General features: G+C 35.4%; 1 protein-coding gene across 1 annotated transcript in view; it reads left to right on the forward strand.

The window, feature by feature from the left end:
* LOC6040047 (F-box/LRR-repeat protein 16) overlaps window positions 1-17,605 on the forward strand; it is a 98,054-nt gene that overhangs the window by 77,821 nt on the left and 2,628 nt on the right. Inside the window, 3 exon segments of the mRNA XM_038252992.1 lie at window positions 1,193-1,366; window positions 2,232-2,349; window positions 10,311-10,506. Of these exon segments, the coding sequence (XP_038108920.1) occupies window positions 1,193-1,366; window positions 2,232-2,349; window positions 10,311-10,506 (488 nt within the window).

A 17,605-nucleotide genomic window follows, 5' to 3' on the forward strand; every position in this document is an offset into this window, starting at 1 on the left:
AATTAAAAAAACATATTTTGGCAACTCAACTTTAAGTGATAAAAAGTCAAATAAAAAAATCGAAAATGATTTTTCATAAAAGTTTTCACAAATCGATCAGAAAATTCTATTTAAAGGTACAAATTTTCGAACATTCCCATTCTTTTTATTTATGACCAGCCCTCGAAATTTTATGGAGACTTGAATGGGAAAACTTATAATTCAAAATTGCGTCTTTAGACTTTGGGACAAATTTTCAGCATTCTTTCCCACAATCCGCTATGAATTGCCCGACCTGCCGTTGATGTACGCAGATGAATGATATTTCAGCCCCAAATCACAAAAAAAAAATGCCAGGGGAGGTCCGAGGGTCGGGGAGGATTGGTTTGTTTAAGAGGACTAGACTTGGTCCGTTTGAGTGACAGATTTTATCGACTTCACTCTCTGGCTATAGCTGACGTCCCGAACCAGGAAGCGACAGGAAGTTGTTAGCGAAATCACCACAAACGACTCTTTTGAATGTCAAAACAGGAGCGAAAACATATGCATGCGTTTGTTTATTTTATTCTCGTTTTTTTTTGTCAGCGTTTTCCGTCCTGATTAACATTTTGATTGGTTGCAGGCACGATTCATAAGAGAATATATTAGACTTTTGCGTTTTTGTGCTTTAAAAAAATAATATTTTGTCTATTTAGTAAGTTTTACTCTTAATAATTAAAGATATTGAAATGAAAATAACGTTTAATGGATTTTTTCGCCAACATACTTCGCCAAAGCAAATTTGCATGAAACCATTGAAGTTTCTTCAATAAACATAACCACATCGGGCAACCAATGTTTATCGACAAAATTAAACGTTCTGAATAATGAATTAGCTTGGGCGAACTGCTAGCACACCATGGATATTTGCATTTTGCGTAAAATTTACACGGTTTGGTGGGAAATTTTATTTGCACCATTGCCATTTTACTAGGGTAAATGGCTCTATTTAAGAACAGTTTCTAAGTTTAATAATTAAATTTCGTGCTTGCAGTGTGCTACTAAAATGCTTTAATTTCTTCTTGAAAAAAAATCTGGATTAAAACTTCTAAGTTTAAAGTTATGTTTTCCAGGATACCAATTCTCGCCACACTGACTTTATGATTTTCACGCTTTTCCCAACGTTTTACTAACTTCCCTCTCTCTGTCTCTCTCTCTCTGTTTGAAATTACAGTCACTGTTCGAGCTGGAGCTGGCAGGATGTAACGAAATCACCGAAGCCGGCCTGTGGGCCTGCCTGACGCCCCGGATAGTGTCCCTGTCGCTGGCGGACTGCATCAACGTGGCCGACGAAGCGGTCGGAGCCGTTGCACAACTGTTGCCTTCACTGTACGAGTTCTCGCTGCAGGTTAGTACATAACGTGTGGACCGTTTGACCGTTTGGGAACGCTTGTAGAAATCGGTTGAGTTGTACCGTGAGCTACAGTTTCCGAAGATTTCCGCATTCGTTTTCATTCAAGTACGCTCGTTTGACATTCTACCGGAATTCCGATCACCTTCACCACGACTACATTCAAATGATGACTGTCACCACGCAGCACCACACGAGCAAGAAAGATAGAGAGGTTGAAAGAGAAAAATAAGATCACGCGTATTCGTATAGGGCGGCTGCTTGAGTGCTGAGCTCGGCTTTGTTCGTTTCAACTTCGTGTGCGTTCACTGACGGTCGCTTGGAAATGACGATCATAACAGGCGCTTTGTGTCAGCATTCCAATATTGTTGTCAGTTCAGTTTCTTCAAATTTAGAAATTCGTGTAAATTAAATAAATCTAGATTGTTTTTTATTGGGTCCTATAAACAAAAACTGAAACCTTAAAATTCAAAATAATCTGCAAAAATAAAACCAAAACAGCTGTCCCGATTCACCCCTCATGACGGTACCTCCGAATGCAATCCACAACAATGGATTCCCCTGAAACCTCTACAAGAACGTGGCGGTGTGGTGCATCCAAGCCATTGCCCCCCCTAAAGTAAGTCTGCAAGCGTAATGCGGTAAAATTGTTCTCGCGACTACAAAGAGCACTCACCATGCCCAACCCCCTTTGCCCGTTACGGTTCGCTGATGGCAGCTCAAACTGGGACATTGCTAGGGTTCATGTACCTATACTGCATGGTGCACCCGGTGGCCAACGCGCTTTGGCCACAGTTGCTGTGCAGCCAGCAGTCATTAGGGAAGTTGATATGCTAAATTTGCTCACTTTTTTCCTTTTCAGGCGTACCACGTAACGGATGCAGCCCTTGGTTATTTCTCGCCCAAACAAAGTCACAGCCTAAGCATCCTACGGTTACAGTCCTGCTGGGAACTCACGAACCACGGAGTGGTGAATATCGGTAAGTTCGAGATTTAACTGTGATTTTCAAGGTGATTTTTCCTCTTGAAAAGTAAATCTGTATAAAAATAGGGTCAAAACAAGTTTGGTTGCTCAATATTGTTGTTTTCAAAAAGCAGATCCCATGATTTGATGGACAAACTTCATTACTTTGTTCAACTTGTCTACAGGTATTCCACCAGATAAACCCATTCTCGAAAACAGCATGCCAAAAACATTTCAAACGAAAAACTCTTTCACCAAACGAGATAACACACGAACATCTCCTGGTTCTTTATGCTTGCCCAATTCTATAAGGAAATAACTTTTGCTGATTTACCGAATTCGCACTGCCTCCTTTTTCTCGAATCACTGCATTGCCGACCGGGCAAAAGGCCAGAGCGGAAGTGGGAGAGAACCGTTTTGCGAATTGTGGAGGAGGCCACTCAACCCTTGATACCCCTCCCACTTCTTTCTCTTGTGGCCACATTTCCGACGGATTTCCCAGCATTGCGTATTTTGGCCAGGAAGGGGCGGAAACCGAAAAAAAACATGATTTAATTTCCTTTGCCGATTGTGTGTCTTTCTTTGCGAGAAATTGTTAAACTTTATTTATTTTTTCTAAAAAATATCGTTTTGAAACTTGATGAAACTTGACGAAAAACAAACAGAAATCGTATGGAGCGTTTGGTACGGTATGTCCACGCATCGCTCCTCCCCCATGTAGATTCTTTGAAATGTGATCCGTTCTTAGAATTACTCAATTTCCTCCTGCATTTCGGTAGACGAGTCCTTTTGCAATTCCGTTTTCTGTCATTCTATAGTGACAAATGGTCTGCCTTTCATCACTCAACATAACAATGCTGAAACGTTTATTTTAACACTTCTCTGAGTGCTGAAAAATTCAACTTTTCAGCACTTGTTTTGAACAAAAGTAGTTTACTTTTCCGTCCGTGTGTTTGGTTAACTCAAAATCAAAAAAGCGTCAAGTATTGGGTTTCGATACAAGTTCTGAAAAGAGCAATTCCAGCTCAAATCAGGAATTTTTCTGGTACTTTTGTACCCGACCCTCTTCGATTTCAATGAAACTTTGTAGACATGTTATCCTGGGCCTAAATGAGCCATTTTTGTGTATATGGAGCCAAAAGTACTCGATAATAACATTCAAGGAGGGCGTAAGGTATTTAAATATTTTTGTAATTTGCAATTTAAAAATTACTGTATCTCGAAGCCGTTGCGTCGTATCAAAAAACGGTCAAAGACAAACTTGTAGGAAATTGGACGGGCTTTCTGAAAAAAATACACTGAAACAAAAATACACGCCACATCAATATCATTTTTTGATTTTTAAGTCTAAAACTTAAATTTAAAGGTGATGTCACGATTCTTTTTCGTTCAAAATTTTTGAGGAAATAGCCTAAAATGTTACCAAAAGACTGAAGAAAAATGCAGGATGCAGGGTTGTTAAAATATCAAAATATCAGCTCTCAGCAACTACAATTATCTCGCCTGAATATTCATGCCTCAAATACAACTGCTCTTCTCTCTTCATTGAAACTCTCAGCGCCGAACATAGCCGAACACGTTTTCGTGTTTACCCACTCGCGATTGACATTTTCCTTTTCTCTCTCATTCTCGCTTCCACGATCATCTTAACCGCAACAAACGTTTAACCACAAAAGCCGCCACAAAACCAATTTTGCAAACGCAGTTTGAAGGGGCGTCATGCGTGGTCGGCTCCTGATCGCCATCTCGCGTTCTCTCATTGCAGTTTTCGGAGAGGTTGAGAGACTCAGCGATGAGAGCGCATAGTCGAGGAAAAGGGAAGGAGTGATAGAGAGAGAATGACATCGCTGGGAATCACGAGACACAAGAAGAGATCTCACAAGCTATAGTGACGGCCGCTATACTCTCGGATGTTTTTGGTGCAGAGATAACCTATTGATAGCTTTTCTGTCACTCTTTTGCAACACTGGCAGGATGGTATGCCTCTTCTAAAATAATAATAATAATAATAATAATGAAAAAACGGGTTTTTTGTGGTTTTCGGCAATTTCTATATGACAGACTTGGTTTTTTAGTCTCGTAAATATTTTTACCGGAAAGCTCGTCCAATTTCCTATATGTTTGCATTTGACAGCTTTTTGATTTATATCGTTTATATATTTACGTAAGCAAATTTACTGTCCTGGTTTCTACCACACTGAAAAAAATATACTATTTTCAGTTATTATCAGTTATTATCAATTACAAGTTTGTCTTTGACCACTTTTTGATACGTCGCAACGGCTTCGAGATACAGTAATTTTTAAATTGCAAAATACAAACATATTTAAATACCTTACGCCCTCCTCAAATGTTATTTTCGAGTACTATTGGCTCCATATACACAAAAATGGCTCATATAGGCCCAGGATAACATGTCTACAAAGTTTCATTGCAATCGGAGAGGGTCGGGTACAAAAGTACCAGAAAAATTCCTGATTTGAGCTGGAATTGCTCAAAAGTGGAATTATTCAACACACAATCAACTCAAACAGTTGCAAAAGGTATTATTTTTCGATACAAGTACTGAAAAAAGGAACTTTTCACTATATACCTACTCTGTGAAACATTGTTAAGAATGTACGGTAATGTGTTTTTCATATTGCTAGAATATTATCGTAAATATTACCAAAAAATAGTTTGATTTTGATCGATTTAACCTCAATTAAAAAAAACATTTTGAGTTAGCGTTTCATAAACTCAATCAAAACATATAATCCGCTTGTTTAAACAAACCAACAGTACAAAATCTTTCTTCCGCCGAGCTTACGAAAAGAAACGCAAAAGAACCTGTCTGATTTCGGGGGAATAAAACTTTTTCCTCCGTCGGTCATAATCTCTTATTTAACCGGCCAAAATTTCCCAACCTGACAGGCATTTGACCGGATGTAGGGCAAAGGAAATCCGAGGCAGGAGGGGGGGGGGGGGGGACTATCTTGTTGCCAAAACATTATGTTGTTCGCATTATGGCACCGAACAAATCATCCGCTTTTTAGCCTTTCAACCTTTTTTGCGGTTTTCCGGAGCACATCATTCAAGTGAATGGTTTTTTTTGTTTCCTTTGAATTAAATAATAAATTTTCGGACATTTTGTTTGGAAATGGAAAAGAAAATCAGCTCTGCGAGTTTTCAGATTATTTCGATTAAAATTCCCAACATTTGTTTCGTTAGATGGGAAACAAATCTCCCAAATTGTGAATTTATTTGAACAGAAACATAATCCAATCAAATTCATTCCATTTACCTCCTAGGTATTGTGAGTTGGAGAGAAAATGTTTTCCGACTTGTTCCATTTTTTTTTATTTTCTTGTTTTGCTTGTGCGCCGAAATATAATGTGGAAATTTATTAAATATTTCTGCCAGCTCGTATCTGGCGCCCACTGCTGCTGCAGTTTGGGATGTTTTCCAGCAAAAGAAAGGGGATATTCGATGATTTACAACGTACTTGTTCTATTTTGGGGCTGAAACAGAAACGGATGGGGGAAACCATCTTCTCGGAAGGAAAGTTGAGTTTCTTTCGGGAAGATTTTTTCAGAGAAAAAAAAATATGAATGTTACCTTGTACTTTTGTTGTTTTGATCATTTTTGGCGCAGGTATGATTTTATTGGCTCTTCTTTTGGTTATGCAACAGAGACTAATACCATATTTTTGCTTATAGATAGACTGTAACCAAATCTTTTCTCATATTAAGATTTTGGTTTTGTTTGGAGATTCATTCTTTTTATTATTGCAGGCCAAGTGCGAATGATGCTGATAATACCTCTTCAGTTGACGCTCAGGCGAGGAACATCCTGGAAGGAGCGTCACTGACTACGTCCGTAGTCCTGTTAGATCATACTTGATCAAGACAGTATAGCTCTGGTTCCTTGCAAGTGTCCTATTTTCTTACCTCCACGTTGGCTTGGTTTTCATGATGACCTAGCTGGTGGCCTGTGGAAACGGATCGTAAACCTTTGACCACCGCGGGTCAAAGTCGATACGGCTAAAAGAAAGGGGCGCGACAATGTGGGAAAGGGAAGTAATTTGTGATTGTAGACGGTATTGTTTTGATTCGCAGTATGTTGAGTCAACTGCTGTGGATGTACCTGAAACATCGCAAAACGGGGTTTCTCTTCTTTCCATTTCATCTACCACCTATCATCTGTTTATTTTGTTTCACTGATTTTCTAACGCGGCTTCTGTTTACTATCCTCCATTTGATTTCGATTTTACTCATTTGATTCTCTTATTTCTCAACGCTTTTTCACTCTATTTTACCAATTGATGCTGCTGTAACATACTTTCTGCTTTCCCTTAATTTGGCAGCGATGTCAATTTTGTTTATCATGTGCCTTTTCTTTATTTTTCTATTTGAATAATTTTTCATCTGCCCTATAAATTGCCCTAATACAATCTAAGCTTGTTTGTTACCTCTATTTATTAACTATTGTTAATTTCTTACTTCATACATAAATATCTTTCTTTTACTATTGATTCTTCAAATAGTATATTTCTTTCACTGTACATTTTTTTCAATCTTCACCCTTTTTTTTAAAAAAACAAGTGAGGTTTGAGCCCTTACTCAATTTATGGAATGGTTTAAGGATTAACACAAATATTACTATTGTATTTTTGGTAAACTTTTATAACATGCTTAGGACCAAAAATTGTAACAAAACACCGCGACAAAAGAAATAGCAACATATAAACACGACTCAACACTAGGAAATACTTAAGGAGAAAACAATACACAGTAAAATTACAACTAGTTTTTGAAATCAAACTAAAAATAAAACAGTTTTTGCTATAATGAAAGTTGATAGGCACACTATTAATGGTTAGGCGCTTATACACTTACATCAAACCCTACGTAATGTACCACCCCCGGCCGAGTTAAAATGCGTAACCGGAAAAGAAGGTGTGCATGCCTGGCACGAACACTCAAAGCGTGTTCTAGCGTGCTGCTCGTACTGACTCAGAGCAAGGGTGAGATGTAGGTGTAAGGGCAGTGCGTGTTCGTCGGGAACCTAGTGCATAAGATCGGTCAAGGCCAGTTCTTACACTGAAAATTGCGAATTGCGAATTGCGAGATTCATTCTTTTTATTATTCATTTGAGCATTTAAACTGGGTAGATCTTGAAAATTATGCACTTTATCAGCAAATCTTTTTCGAAAACAAAGTTAGCTCGAAAGTTGCAGTTTTTTTGTCCCCCAAAACATTAAACAATCAAAAATGAAACGGAATTTGGAAAATTAGTTGACTTTGCTAGTACCAACCACTAGTGTCTTCCTTTTTTAACTACAAGGACTTCGCAGCCCTGGGCTCCTAAGTGTTTGAGTACGGAACGGAGCGACGGCGCCAGATACCCATATTTACACAAAGAATTTTTAGAGCGCCCGCCGCGGGATTCGAACCAGCAACCTCTGGATTGTGAGTCCTGTGCGCAGTCCGATTGATCCACAAGGGCGGGACATAGAAGAAGTAAGAAAGTTGATTTAAAAATCGGCAAAATGTTGTTCTTGTACCTATTTTTTCTGAATAGTCCCATCCTACAACTTTGCCCAAGACACCAAATCGATCCGAACATTCCTACAAACGTTACAGATTTTCGAATATTTACGTACCTTTTCTGTATGGACTGCTGCCAAAATAGTTTTAAGCCTTTTATGGGTGAACCACCAATCACCATGGTTGCCAGGCAAAAAATGGGAAAAATCTGCCCAAGTTCCGAACAAGATCTGGAAAATCTGGCAGACGAAAAACTCACAATTATGAATATAAATTAATTCAAGAGTTTGTGAAATTCCGATGGTTTCATTGATTCTCGGACTCAAAAACGGTGAATTAACTTTTGCTATAAAGAGATAGTGAATCTAATGCAAACAAAACCACAGCTGCCATATAAAAATACTTTGCTGGAGTTGGTGCAATTGATTTAACTCAAAGGTGAATAAATCCCCGTCGCAGTGTCCTGATGCAACCAACAAACCAGATCGAGCCCGAGCTGTCACAGTCCCTGCGAAGTATTTTGGCTGACATATCGGGCGGTCAGTCAAAAAACCAGCTAGAAGTCGCATTAAAAACAACTTTTACGAGAGCTTGAAATCAGATTCTGATGCAAACAAACCTAATTTTGAATGTTTTTGGTAAATTTTAGACTAGAAAGTCTTCTATTTCCGATTTTTAATTAAACTCATTGATTTGAATAAAAAAAGATGTTCGAAAATGGCAGATAACGTACAAATTGTTGATATCTGTCCTGTTGGCACCAGGGTTGCCACAAATACAGATTTATCTGTATTTTACAGATTTTTGAGGTGATGAGGTCATACAGAATCTGTATGTGAAGAAATACAGATTTTAAGAAAAACATACAGATATACAGATTTTCCCGATTTTTTATTAAAATTAAATAATTTTAATTCTTTAAATATTTTTTCTCCATTGCTGGATGAGCCCAAACATTAAATTTAAGATTGTATAGCATTTTTATGCACTTAAAACAATTAAGAATATTTTGTTTTTTGAAAAATTGTTTAAAAATGTCAATACAGATTCCAAATACAGATTTTCGTCCCCCTGATACAGATATACAGATTTTTGACCCTCAAAAATACAGAATCAAATGTGGCACAGATAATGATGAATCTTTATTCTGGCTGACACTTGAAAAAACCGGCATTTCCACATGTATCTGGAAACCTATCAATGGTACAAATTGGCTTCTTTGTCCATAGAGAAGGACCCCATAGGGTTTGAACCAAATAAAAAATATAAATAAAATCCATTTCGGGTTTTGGTGCTCATTTGTTATTTTTTGTTTCAATTTTTTTATTTGACTCATCATACTTCAACGCATTTTACAAATCATGACAAACATGACATGAATTAATGAATTGTTTCGTGAGTTTTTCAAAACTTTTTCTTAATCCTATTTATGCACTAAAAAAATAATTAAATCAACTAAAAAGATAATTAATAACAAATTTACAATTCCAAGTTTCAAGTTTCCTGATAATTCATGATTAATGTGAGTAACAAACATTTTAAACATAAATTCCGCAAGCGCAATTTTTTTTGTGTTTTTCTTAAAACACCTAGTTGATTTACGAGTGCCACGATATCTCGATTTGAAAGAACCAAATTGGGTGAAATATGGGGTAAGGCCTCTCAAAATATACTAATAAAATAAATATATTTGTTCCAAGAACATTTCACAATAATCAATTGCGGTGATTTTTATAATTTTATTTAATCGAATATTTATTCGAGGATCTAGAAAATACGTGTTTTATAACTTATGATATTTAAATAATTCCAGGCAATAAAAAATCTAATATATAAATGAACTAAGTAGTGACATTTTATTCAAAAACAACCTCTTTTTTATCGATACAAAAAGTATTAGAAGATTCATAGGTCATGGTTTCAACTACCTACTTGAAAAAACAATTTAATAAATTAAAAAAAAAAGTTGTATTTATTTGATCTGCAATGTGTTCGGCTGAACTTTAATATTTTGCTACACTTTGAAAGATTTTGCACCATGCAATTTTCGAATGAAGGCTTCAATTTGGTTGAAATTGAAAAATTTAAACTGCAAATCATGATTGAATCAGAAATGCTTACACGGAAAAAAAAATCAACTCTCGAAATCGTGAATTAAATTCACGAATGCGAGAACCACGAAGGAATATATTCGCGTTTATAGTGCAAATGCACCATACTCATGAATAAATTCCTTCGTGGTTCTCACATTCGTGAACTCAATTCACGATTACGAGAATTGATTTTTTTTCTGTTTAAGTATTCCATCAAAAGGGTTATGTTTTGTTTGATTGAGACAATTATGAAGAACTCTGACTTTTTAAAATATTTCTATTTGTGAGAAAAACATCAGATGGATAAATTATATATTTAACTAATGTTTCTTCATTGTATTTATTCAATTTTTCAGTGCATTCGCTGCCCCACCTCACAGTATTATCGCTCTCGGGCTGCAGCAAGGTGACGGACGACGGTGTCGAGCTGATCGCCGAGAACCTGCAGAAGCTGCGCGCCCTGGACCTGTCCTGGTGTCCGCGGATAACGGACGCCGCCCTCGAGTACATTGCCTGTGATCTGAACCAGCTGGAGGAGCTGACCCTTGACCGGTGAGTACTTCTAACCTTGAGTTGCAATTATACTAAATTTAACACAAATAATAAAAAAAAACAATGCTCAAACTATAACTTGCTGGAATGGAATGGCACGAATTGCTCTCCAATTCCCAGCAATTCTCCTTCCATTTCACAGCTCGTACAATTGTTAATTTTATAATTAATTCAATTACTCCCTCATTCGTCTTCGTCTCGGACAACAATGTTGCCTTTGGCACCGGCAACCAAAATACCATCCACGGTCCATGGTGGAAAGCTACTTGCGTACTGCTGCAACACTCCTGAACTTCAAGACGCGCTCTGCCTTGGAGCAGTGGCAAACTCGGGAACAAGTTAGCTTTTGATTGTTGAAAATTGCTTTCTCAATAGATTGCTATAATTAAATATTAACAGAGTGCTTTCAGCGCTGAGACTCAATGCTCTCCTTAACGTAACGGCGCGGGTTCTCGGCAACGGAAAATGATGGGAGCCTTCCTTTATGGAGCGGCTTCCCTGGTGTCGACCCTAAATCTGGTCCCGGGGCTGTCTGGGCGTGAATTTTTCATGCTCGGCTCGAGAGTGTATTTTTGAGCGGTGGAAAATGGCCCGGAACGCGGCTTTTGCACTTCATTTACCGTGTCAGAGATTTTGTGAAGAGTATCATTCGCAGGAAATCAATAAAATTGAACCGGAGGTGCAAAAAGGTATCTTAGGTTGAGCAGTTTTTTGCTTAAAAGAGAATCTGATAAATGCATTATCTCGCTCCTAAAACTCTAAGAGAACACACTTTGTGATTAATAAATAAAATAGAATTTCTTAAAACAAAGGTGTCAAAAAACGGAATGCAGTGCAAGAGAAACGATCGCTGGTACTGTCATGATTCCTACAATTTTTTATTCATGTTATAAATGTTTAGGTTGAAATTTACGTTTTTGTTTCTTTTTTTTTTAAATAAGTGTCGGACCTTATTTTGAATTGAAACAAATATTTTCTTTCAAATATTTTTTTTCTAAATTTGATGTTTTTTAAATTTTATTTCTTTGAAACCAAATATGTTCAGAATACTGTAATCACGATTTACATTCTTGAAAATCTAATTGTTTATGCTAGTTGTGATTTGAAAATTCTTATTGCAAAAATTTCTTTTACACTGAAATAAAAAAAAAGTACTAAATTCCTAAATTCTAGCCTCCTTTTCTTATTAAGTAATCCAAAAAACCCGATTACTAAATAAGGAAAGGAGCCAAAATTAGGGACCTACATAGGGAAATGAAATGTTCTGGGAGAAATTTCAAACACTCAAAATCCTTCAAATTTAAGGTTGAAAAACTTGTAGTTTTTCTTTGGTGCTGGCACTTTTCTTGTACCGAACAAGCACAAACATAACAAAAACTATCAGATTATCATCAACAACAGTTTTACAATACTTTTGATTGTTATAAGTCTCGTTTTTTTGCCAAAATGATTTTAAATTGATTCCGACCTTGTTCTTACATGACCTTGTTGCTCGATTGGAACCCCGATTTGACAGTTCGATTGGAACCCTGAGAGTGACATTTCGCCTCTCCATATAGGCTCTCTAGCCAAAATTCCTAGAATTTAGGAATTTGGTACTTTTTTTTATTTCAGTGTAGGTTCTGTTTTTTGACATTGAAAATCTGATCAATAGTTTCCAACAAATCGTTTATTTTAAAATAAGGTTTAATTGGATAGCATGAAATTTAAATTTCGTTTACCGTAAACCGGGGTGGTATTGATACACTCCAATTTTTTTTTTTTTTTTGCTCAAATTCAAAAAAAGTTTTACTGAATTTTCATCTATTGAAATTTCAGTAAACGATTCAGTAATTTGGATTTTACTGAATTCTTAGTTAACTGATATTTGTCACTTTGACAGATGATTTACTGAAATTTCAGTAAAATGGAGCCTAAGATTTCAAAAGGGCACAAAACTTTTGTAAACAATAGTGTATCCCTTTCACTCGAATGACAGTTTGCATAAGGTGTGAGAGGGATACACTCTTGTTTACAAAAGTTTTGTGCCCTAATGAAATGGAAAGCACGAAATGGTTGTCAAAACAACTGAAATTTCAGCAAAAGAAACGTCAAATTATTTTGCTAAAAATTCAGTAATTTTCTTGGTTTTTCAGTTATAAAAAATTTATTTTGGTTGTCATTAAAATACTGTTGTTCATTCATTTATTTCATCAATCGTCCAAACCTAAAAAACAGATGGTAAGCATCGAGGCATTTGTTGTTAACATTTTTTTTACCTTTGTTTCTAAAGATCACAATACAAAAACACATTTGAAAGAGGATTTTCTCTCGGCAGCATCCAAACAATAAGTCAGAAGTGACGTTTCAGTTTGACAGATAGCCAGTTACTGATTTTTCAGTAATGTTTTTGTTTATTACCGAATTTCAGTAAATGAGATGATTACTGAATCGCATTCAGTTAATTATTTACTGAAATTGCAACCGAAAATTTGCTGTGTAGGATTTCAATATATTTTTGAAATATTTCCCAGCTGGTAAGGTTTGTATTAAGGGCTTACATACACGTAGAAAATCACCAAATTTCATATTACAAAAAAAAAAGATTAAATCCACAAAAAGATGATTTTCAATCGCTCCTGAAAGTTTCATGATCAAAGTGAGTAAGAGACGATTTAGATATTTTGCCATGCGTAAAGCGAACTGTCAAAAATATTTTTTTTTATAATCTTTTTGAAAATCGGTCTTGGTCATGCACACATATCCTGTTGACCGAGCCTTCACCAAAATTTTGAGCCGATTTGGTCAAAGCATCGTGGAGATATCGTGGCACCCGTTTTTTGAAACTGCTATTTTTGAAAAAAAAAAGTTTTTTCAACGGTGTTTCCAAAAATAGTTGCGTTGAAAATTCTTATTTTGAATTCCGGGGTGATTTGATAGTCATAGTTTGTCTTGTTAAAATCAGATTCAAATTTTATTTTTACGTCAAATGTACTATCACTAAGGTTGCTAGTATAGTTTTAAGAACAAAATCAATGTGTATATTAAGTTAACTATGTTAATAAGCTTTTTAACAAAATACAGTTTTAGGTAAAATTGTTAAAAGTCAGAATGTTTCCTCAAATTCGTTGAAATAGGTTTTCTTTATAAAATTATCGATTCATATTGCATTTTAACTCTTTCAGGCCTGATGGGTCATACATTGCCCAAAAATCAAAATTTCCAAAACTAGCCTATAATTTTCTTATGGCCATAAGAATCATTTTCCCATCATCAACTTAAAAAATATTTTTTTGAAAATTCAGGCCTGAAAGGGTTAAGGGGTTACATACATGTAATTCGACAAAAAAAAGTCAGGGGTTGGTGTGAGCACACACTGAACTTTATTTGAAATCTGTTTTCGGGGAATTAAAATATACATTTTCATCTATTATCAAAACAAATTTGAAGACATTTGGTTGCATCATTGCCGAGATATAGCTATTTGAAGTTAGCAGTTTCAAAAAACGGGTGTCACGATATCTTAACACTGCCTTGACCAAATTTGCTCAACATTTTTTGAAGACTCGCTAAACCGGTCCTGTGTGCATGACGGAGGCCGATTTTCAAAAAAACTTATTTTAAAAAAAGATATTTTTTTTTTGTGTTTTTCATATACAAAATCGTCAGTTTTTGATTTTTGTATTTTTTAAAAAAGCAAGAATTCAAAATCGGGCTTCGTCATACACACGGGATATGTCTTGAGAGTCTCCACTGCGAATTTCAGCCAATTTGGTGTATTCCATCTCGAGATATCGTGGCACCCGTAAATTAACTCGGTGCTTCGAGAAAAATGCTCAGAAAGTTTGACAGTCCGCTTTGCGCACGGCAAAATGCTGAGCTTAAAATCGTCTCTAACTCAGTTTAACCATGTAATATCTTCATGAAACTTTTGGGAGTGATTGAAAATCATCTTTTAGTGGATTCAATAAATTTTCTGTAATATGAAATTTTGTGATTTTCTACATGTATGTAACCCCTTAAACGAAGAACAAATCAAAAGTTTTCACATATTAAATCAATTTTGTTCTACGGAAAATGCCTATAAATATAATATGGAAATTTTTTGAGTTATATTTCAAAAACATTTATTTATTATTTACAAATGTATTTTACCTTTATCTAAATGGAAATCGTACAAAGAAATCCGAACATACATTCCGTTTTCCGATTCAACTTCATGTTCATGGAGAAAATAATGTCAATGTGCTTAACAAATTTCGATCATTTTTTTTAAAGATTTTGTTTTAGAACAGCGATTCTCAACCTTCTTCTAGGCCGGTACCCCCTGCCATGTAAATCAAGTAGGCCCGGTACCCCCGTTGAGAATCGCTGTTTTAGAACAATGTTTTGCTAAACGTAGAAAACCAATTACCAATTTCCAGCGAAATCAGCTTTAATTGTAACAAATGTCATGGATAATAAAATGTGAAGTAAATAAACTAATTTAAAATGGCAATAAAGGATAACGCAAAGCAGCTTCTATTTCGCTTGATATACTGTTGGTAAATATTTCGTTTAAAATGTTCTACCCTTTAGAGATATTTTGGCATATGTTTCAGATATTGTATAAATTTCTAAAATCTCATTTAAATTAGAATGATTTTGCAAATCGACTTTTCCTTGTTTTTTTTTTTAATTTTGATGAAACTTTTTTCCCTATAAAAATAGATACATTCTAAAAAAAAGTTTCCCATTTCTTTTTTAAACTTTTTGCCTTCCTCACCTAAATGAGGAAAGGCTATAAAATCATTCGAAAAATGAACTTCTTTATTTGACCTCGTAGACCCACCTTCGCGTATATCTATCGACTCAGAATCAAATTCTGAACAAATGTCTGTGCGTGTGTATGTCTGTAAGTCCGTGCACCGAAAAATATGTACACGATTATCTCCGGACTGGCTAATCGATTTGGACCGTTTTGGTCTCATTTGATCCGTCTTGGGGTCTCACAAGACCCTAGTTAATATTATAAAGTTTAGAAAAGTACTCTTAAAGTTATGCTTAAAAAACTAAAGATTGTAAAAAGAGTGGTTTTTGTAATAAAACCCGCCATGCTTTACATTTTTAGAAAAGTATTTAAAATACCTTTTTAATGAGCCCAAAACGTTGAAGATCTGACAACCCTATCTAAAGTTATAACCACTTAAGTGTTATTAATACACTTTTTAGAGGCCGGATCTCACATATTTTAATGAATACGTAGTCCGGATCTACCATGCGACCTATCGTTGAATGGGTAATCGAGAAATCTTTCCAAAAAGTCCAAAAGATTGAAAATCTGACAAAAGTTATAAGTACGTTAGTGTTTTTAATACATTTTTTTGAGGCCGGATCTCAGATATGTTGATAAAAATAAGTGTTATTTATACAGTTTTTTGGGGCTGTGCAGTGTATTCATTTTATGACTAAGAGGATTAAATAACATGTTTCACTTAATGTTGGATTCTCAAATAAGTATTTTTTAATTTTTCTAATTTGTTGATATGTTTTATGGAACTCCAAAAGACATACTTTGGGCCATAGTGCATTGTGCAAAATTTGGTTCCAGAAATATATATTTTAGTACAGTTTTTAGTACCGTCAGTGGGGGTGACATTGGGTCCCCTCTCCCCCTCTATGGGAGGAGATTGGGTCAACTTTCAAACGATTAGCATTTAAAGTAGAGTTCAACAAATTTTAACAAATTTTGTGAAAATGATTGTAAAATATCTAAGAACATTTCTACGTTAAAATATTTTCGATGCTATTTAAAATGTTTTTGTTATTAATAAATTACGAGAGGTGCATTGTTTTTTGGCCCATAGTCACCCCCACTGACGGTAACATTTTAATTATAATTTTCGGAAATTTTAACATTTTTTAATATTAGAGGAAGGAAAGCCCTAATACAGATATAGTATGTAAAAAAGTATTTACACCCCTTGGGCACTATGCACATTTTGTGATGAAACATGTAAAAAAATTAAAGTTTGACAGGAACCTAGTACTACATTTTGTTCATAAACTCATGCCAAACATTTTGCTACAAAAGTTCATGAAAAGATGATTTCTATAAAAAGTTATATAACAAATACTATTACGAAAATAAAAAAGGTGCAAAAAAAGTTTGTACACCTTTCGCAAAATTAACATAAATAATGTTATTTGTTGACAAATCACCATAAATCCAGTCTTCCAACTCCAAATAGGCATCCTTGACTGATTAAATAAATAATTTGGATTGAATATAAAGTTTACTAACTACTTAGTATAAAAGTATATATAACTCTGGAAATTGATTTGATTTTGATTTGATTTGATGTGATAACCAACAGGGCCACAAGGATGACCTATGTAGCGGTTGCCTAGAATTACAGTGGCTCAGACTTAAAGGGAGCATCTTCAAATTACTGTCGTATGAAGGGCCAAAAGGGGGTGGTTGGACGCGAACAAGCAAATTCACTCACGGTGTCCTCAGGGGAAGAGAATCTCCTTCCGACACACAGTGGATCCAGGTGTGACAAAAATCAAAAAATGAAAGTTAAATTTCAGTAGTGTTAGTATTTTTCTATTTTTTCTCATACCTTCAAAAACTCTTTCCCAAATTTTGAGCAAGATTGGATGGAATTTGAATTTTTGGCTTTGAGAGTGCTGACATTTTTGTTATTTCTAGTAGCTGAAACTTCAAAATTCGCCAAAAATATTTTTTCTTAAAACTTGCATAACTCAGCCAATTTTTAACCAAATTTGATTCTTCTGGCTGCATTCGAAAGGTATTTAAAAGTTATTAATTTTACTGTTCATGGAATTTTGATTGACCCCTCCCCCCTTTTTAGCTATTCAAACGAAAGAAAGCATTAACTATTTTCAAGATTTTTTCGAATTTCAACCCTTCAGGAACAATTTTGTACGGGTGTGACCAAAGTCGCGTATGCAGTTTCTGGCGTGAAATTTAATTTGCTTTCAGACTGTGTATAGCAAATTTTGCTCATACTTGCTCAGAGATCAAATTTTGCATGTTTCTAAAAAAAAGTCAATGTGGATCTACTCTACTCTGTTCACGAATCGGATCAAAAAGTCAGATATGGCAATCGCCTTA

Source organism: Culex quinquefasciatus, chromosome 2 (genome assembly GCF_015732765.1).
Source record: "Culex quinquefasciatus strain JHB chromosome 2, VPISU_Cqui_1.0_pri_paternal, whole genome shotgun sequence".
Taxonomy (NCBI): Eukaryota; Metazoa; Arthropoda; class Insecta; order Diptera; family Culicidae; genus Culex; species Culex quinquefasciatus.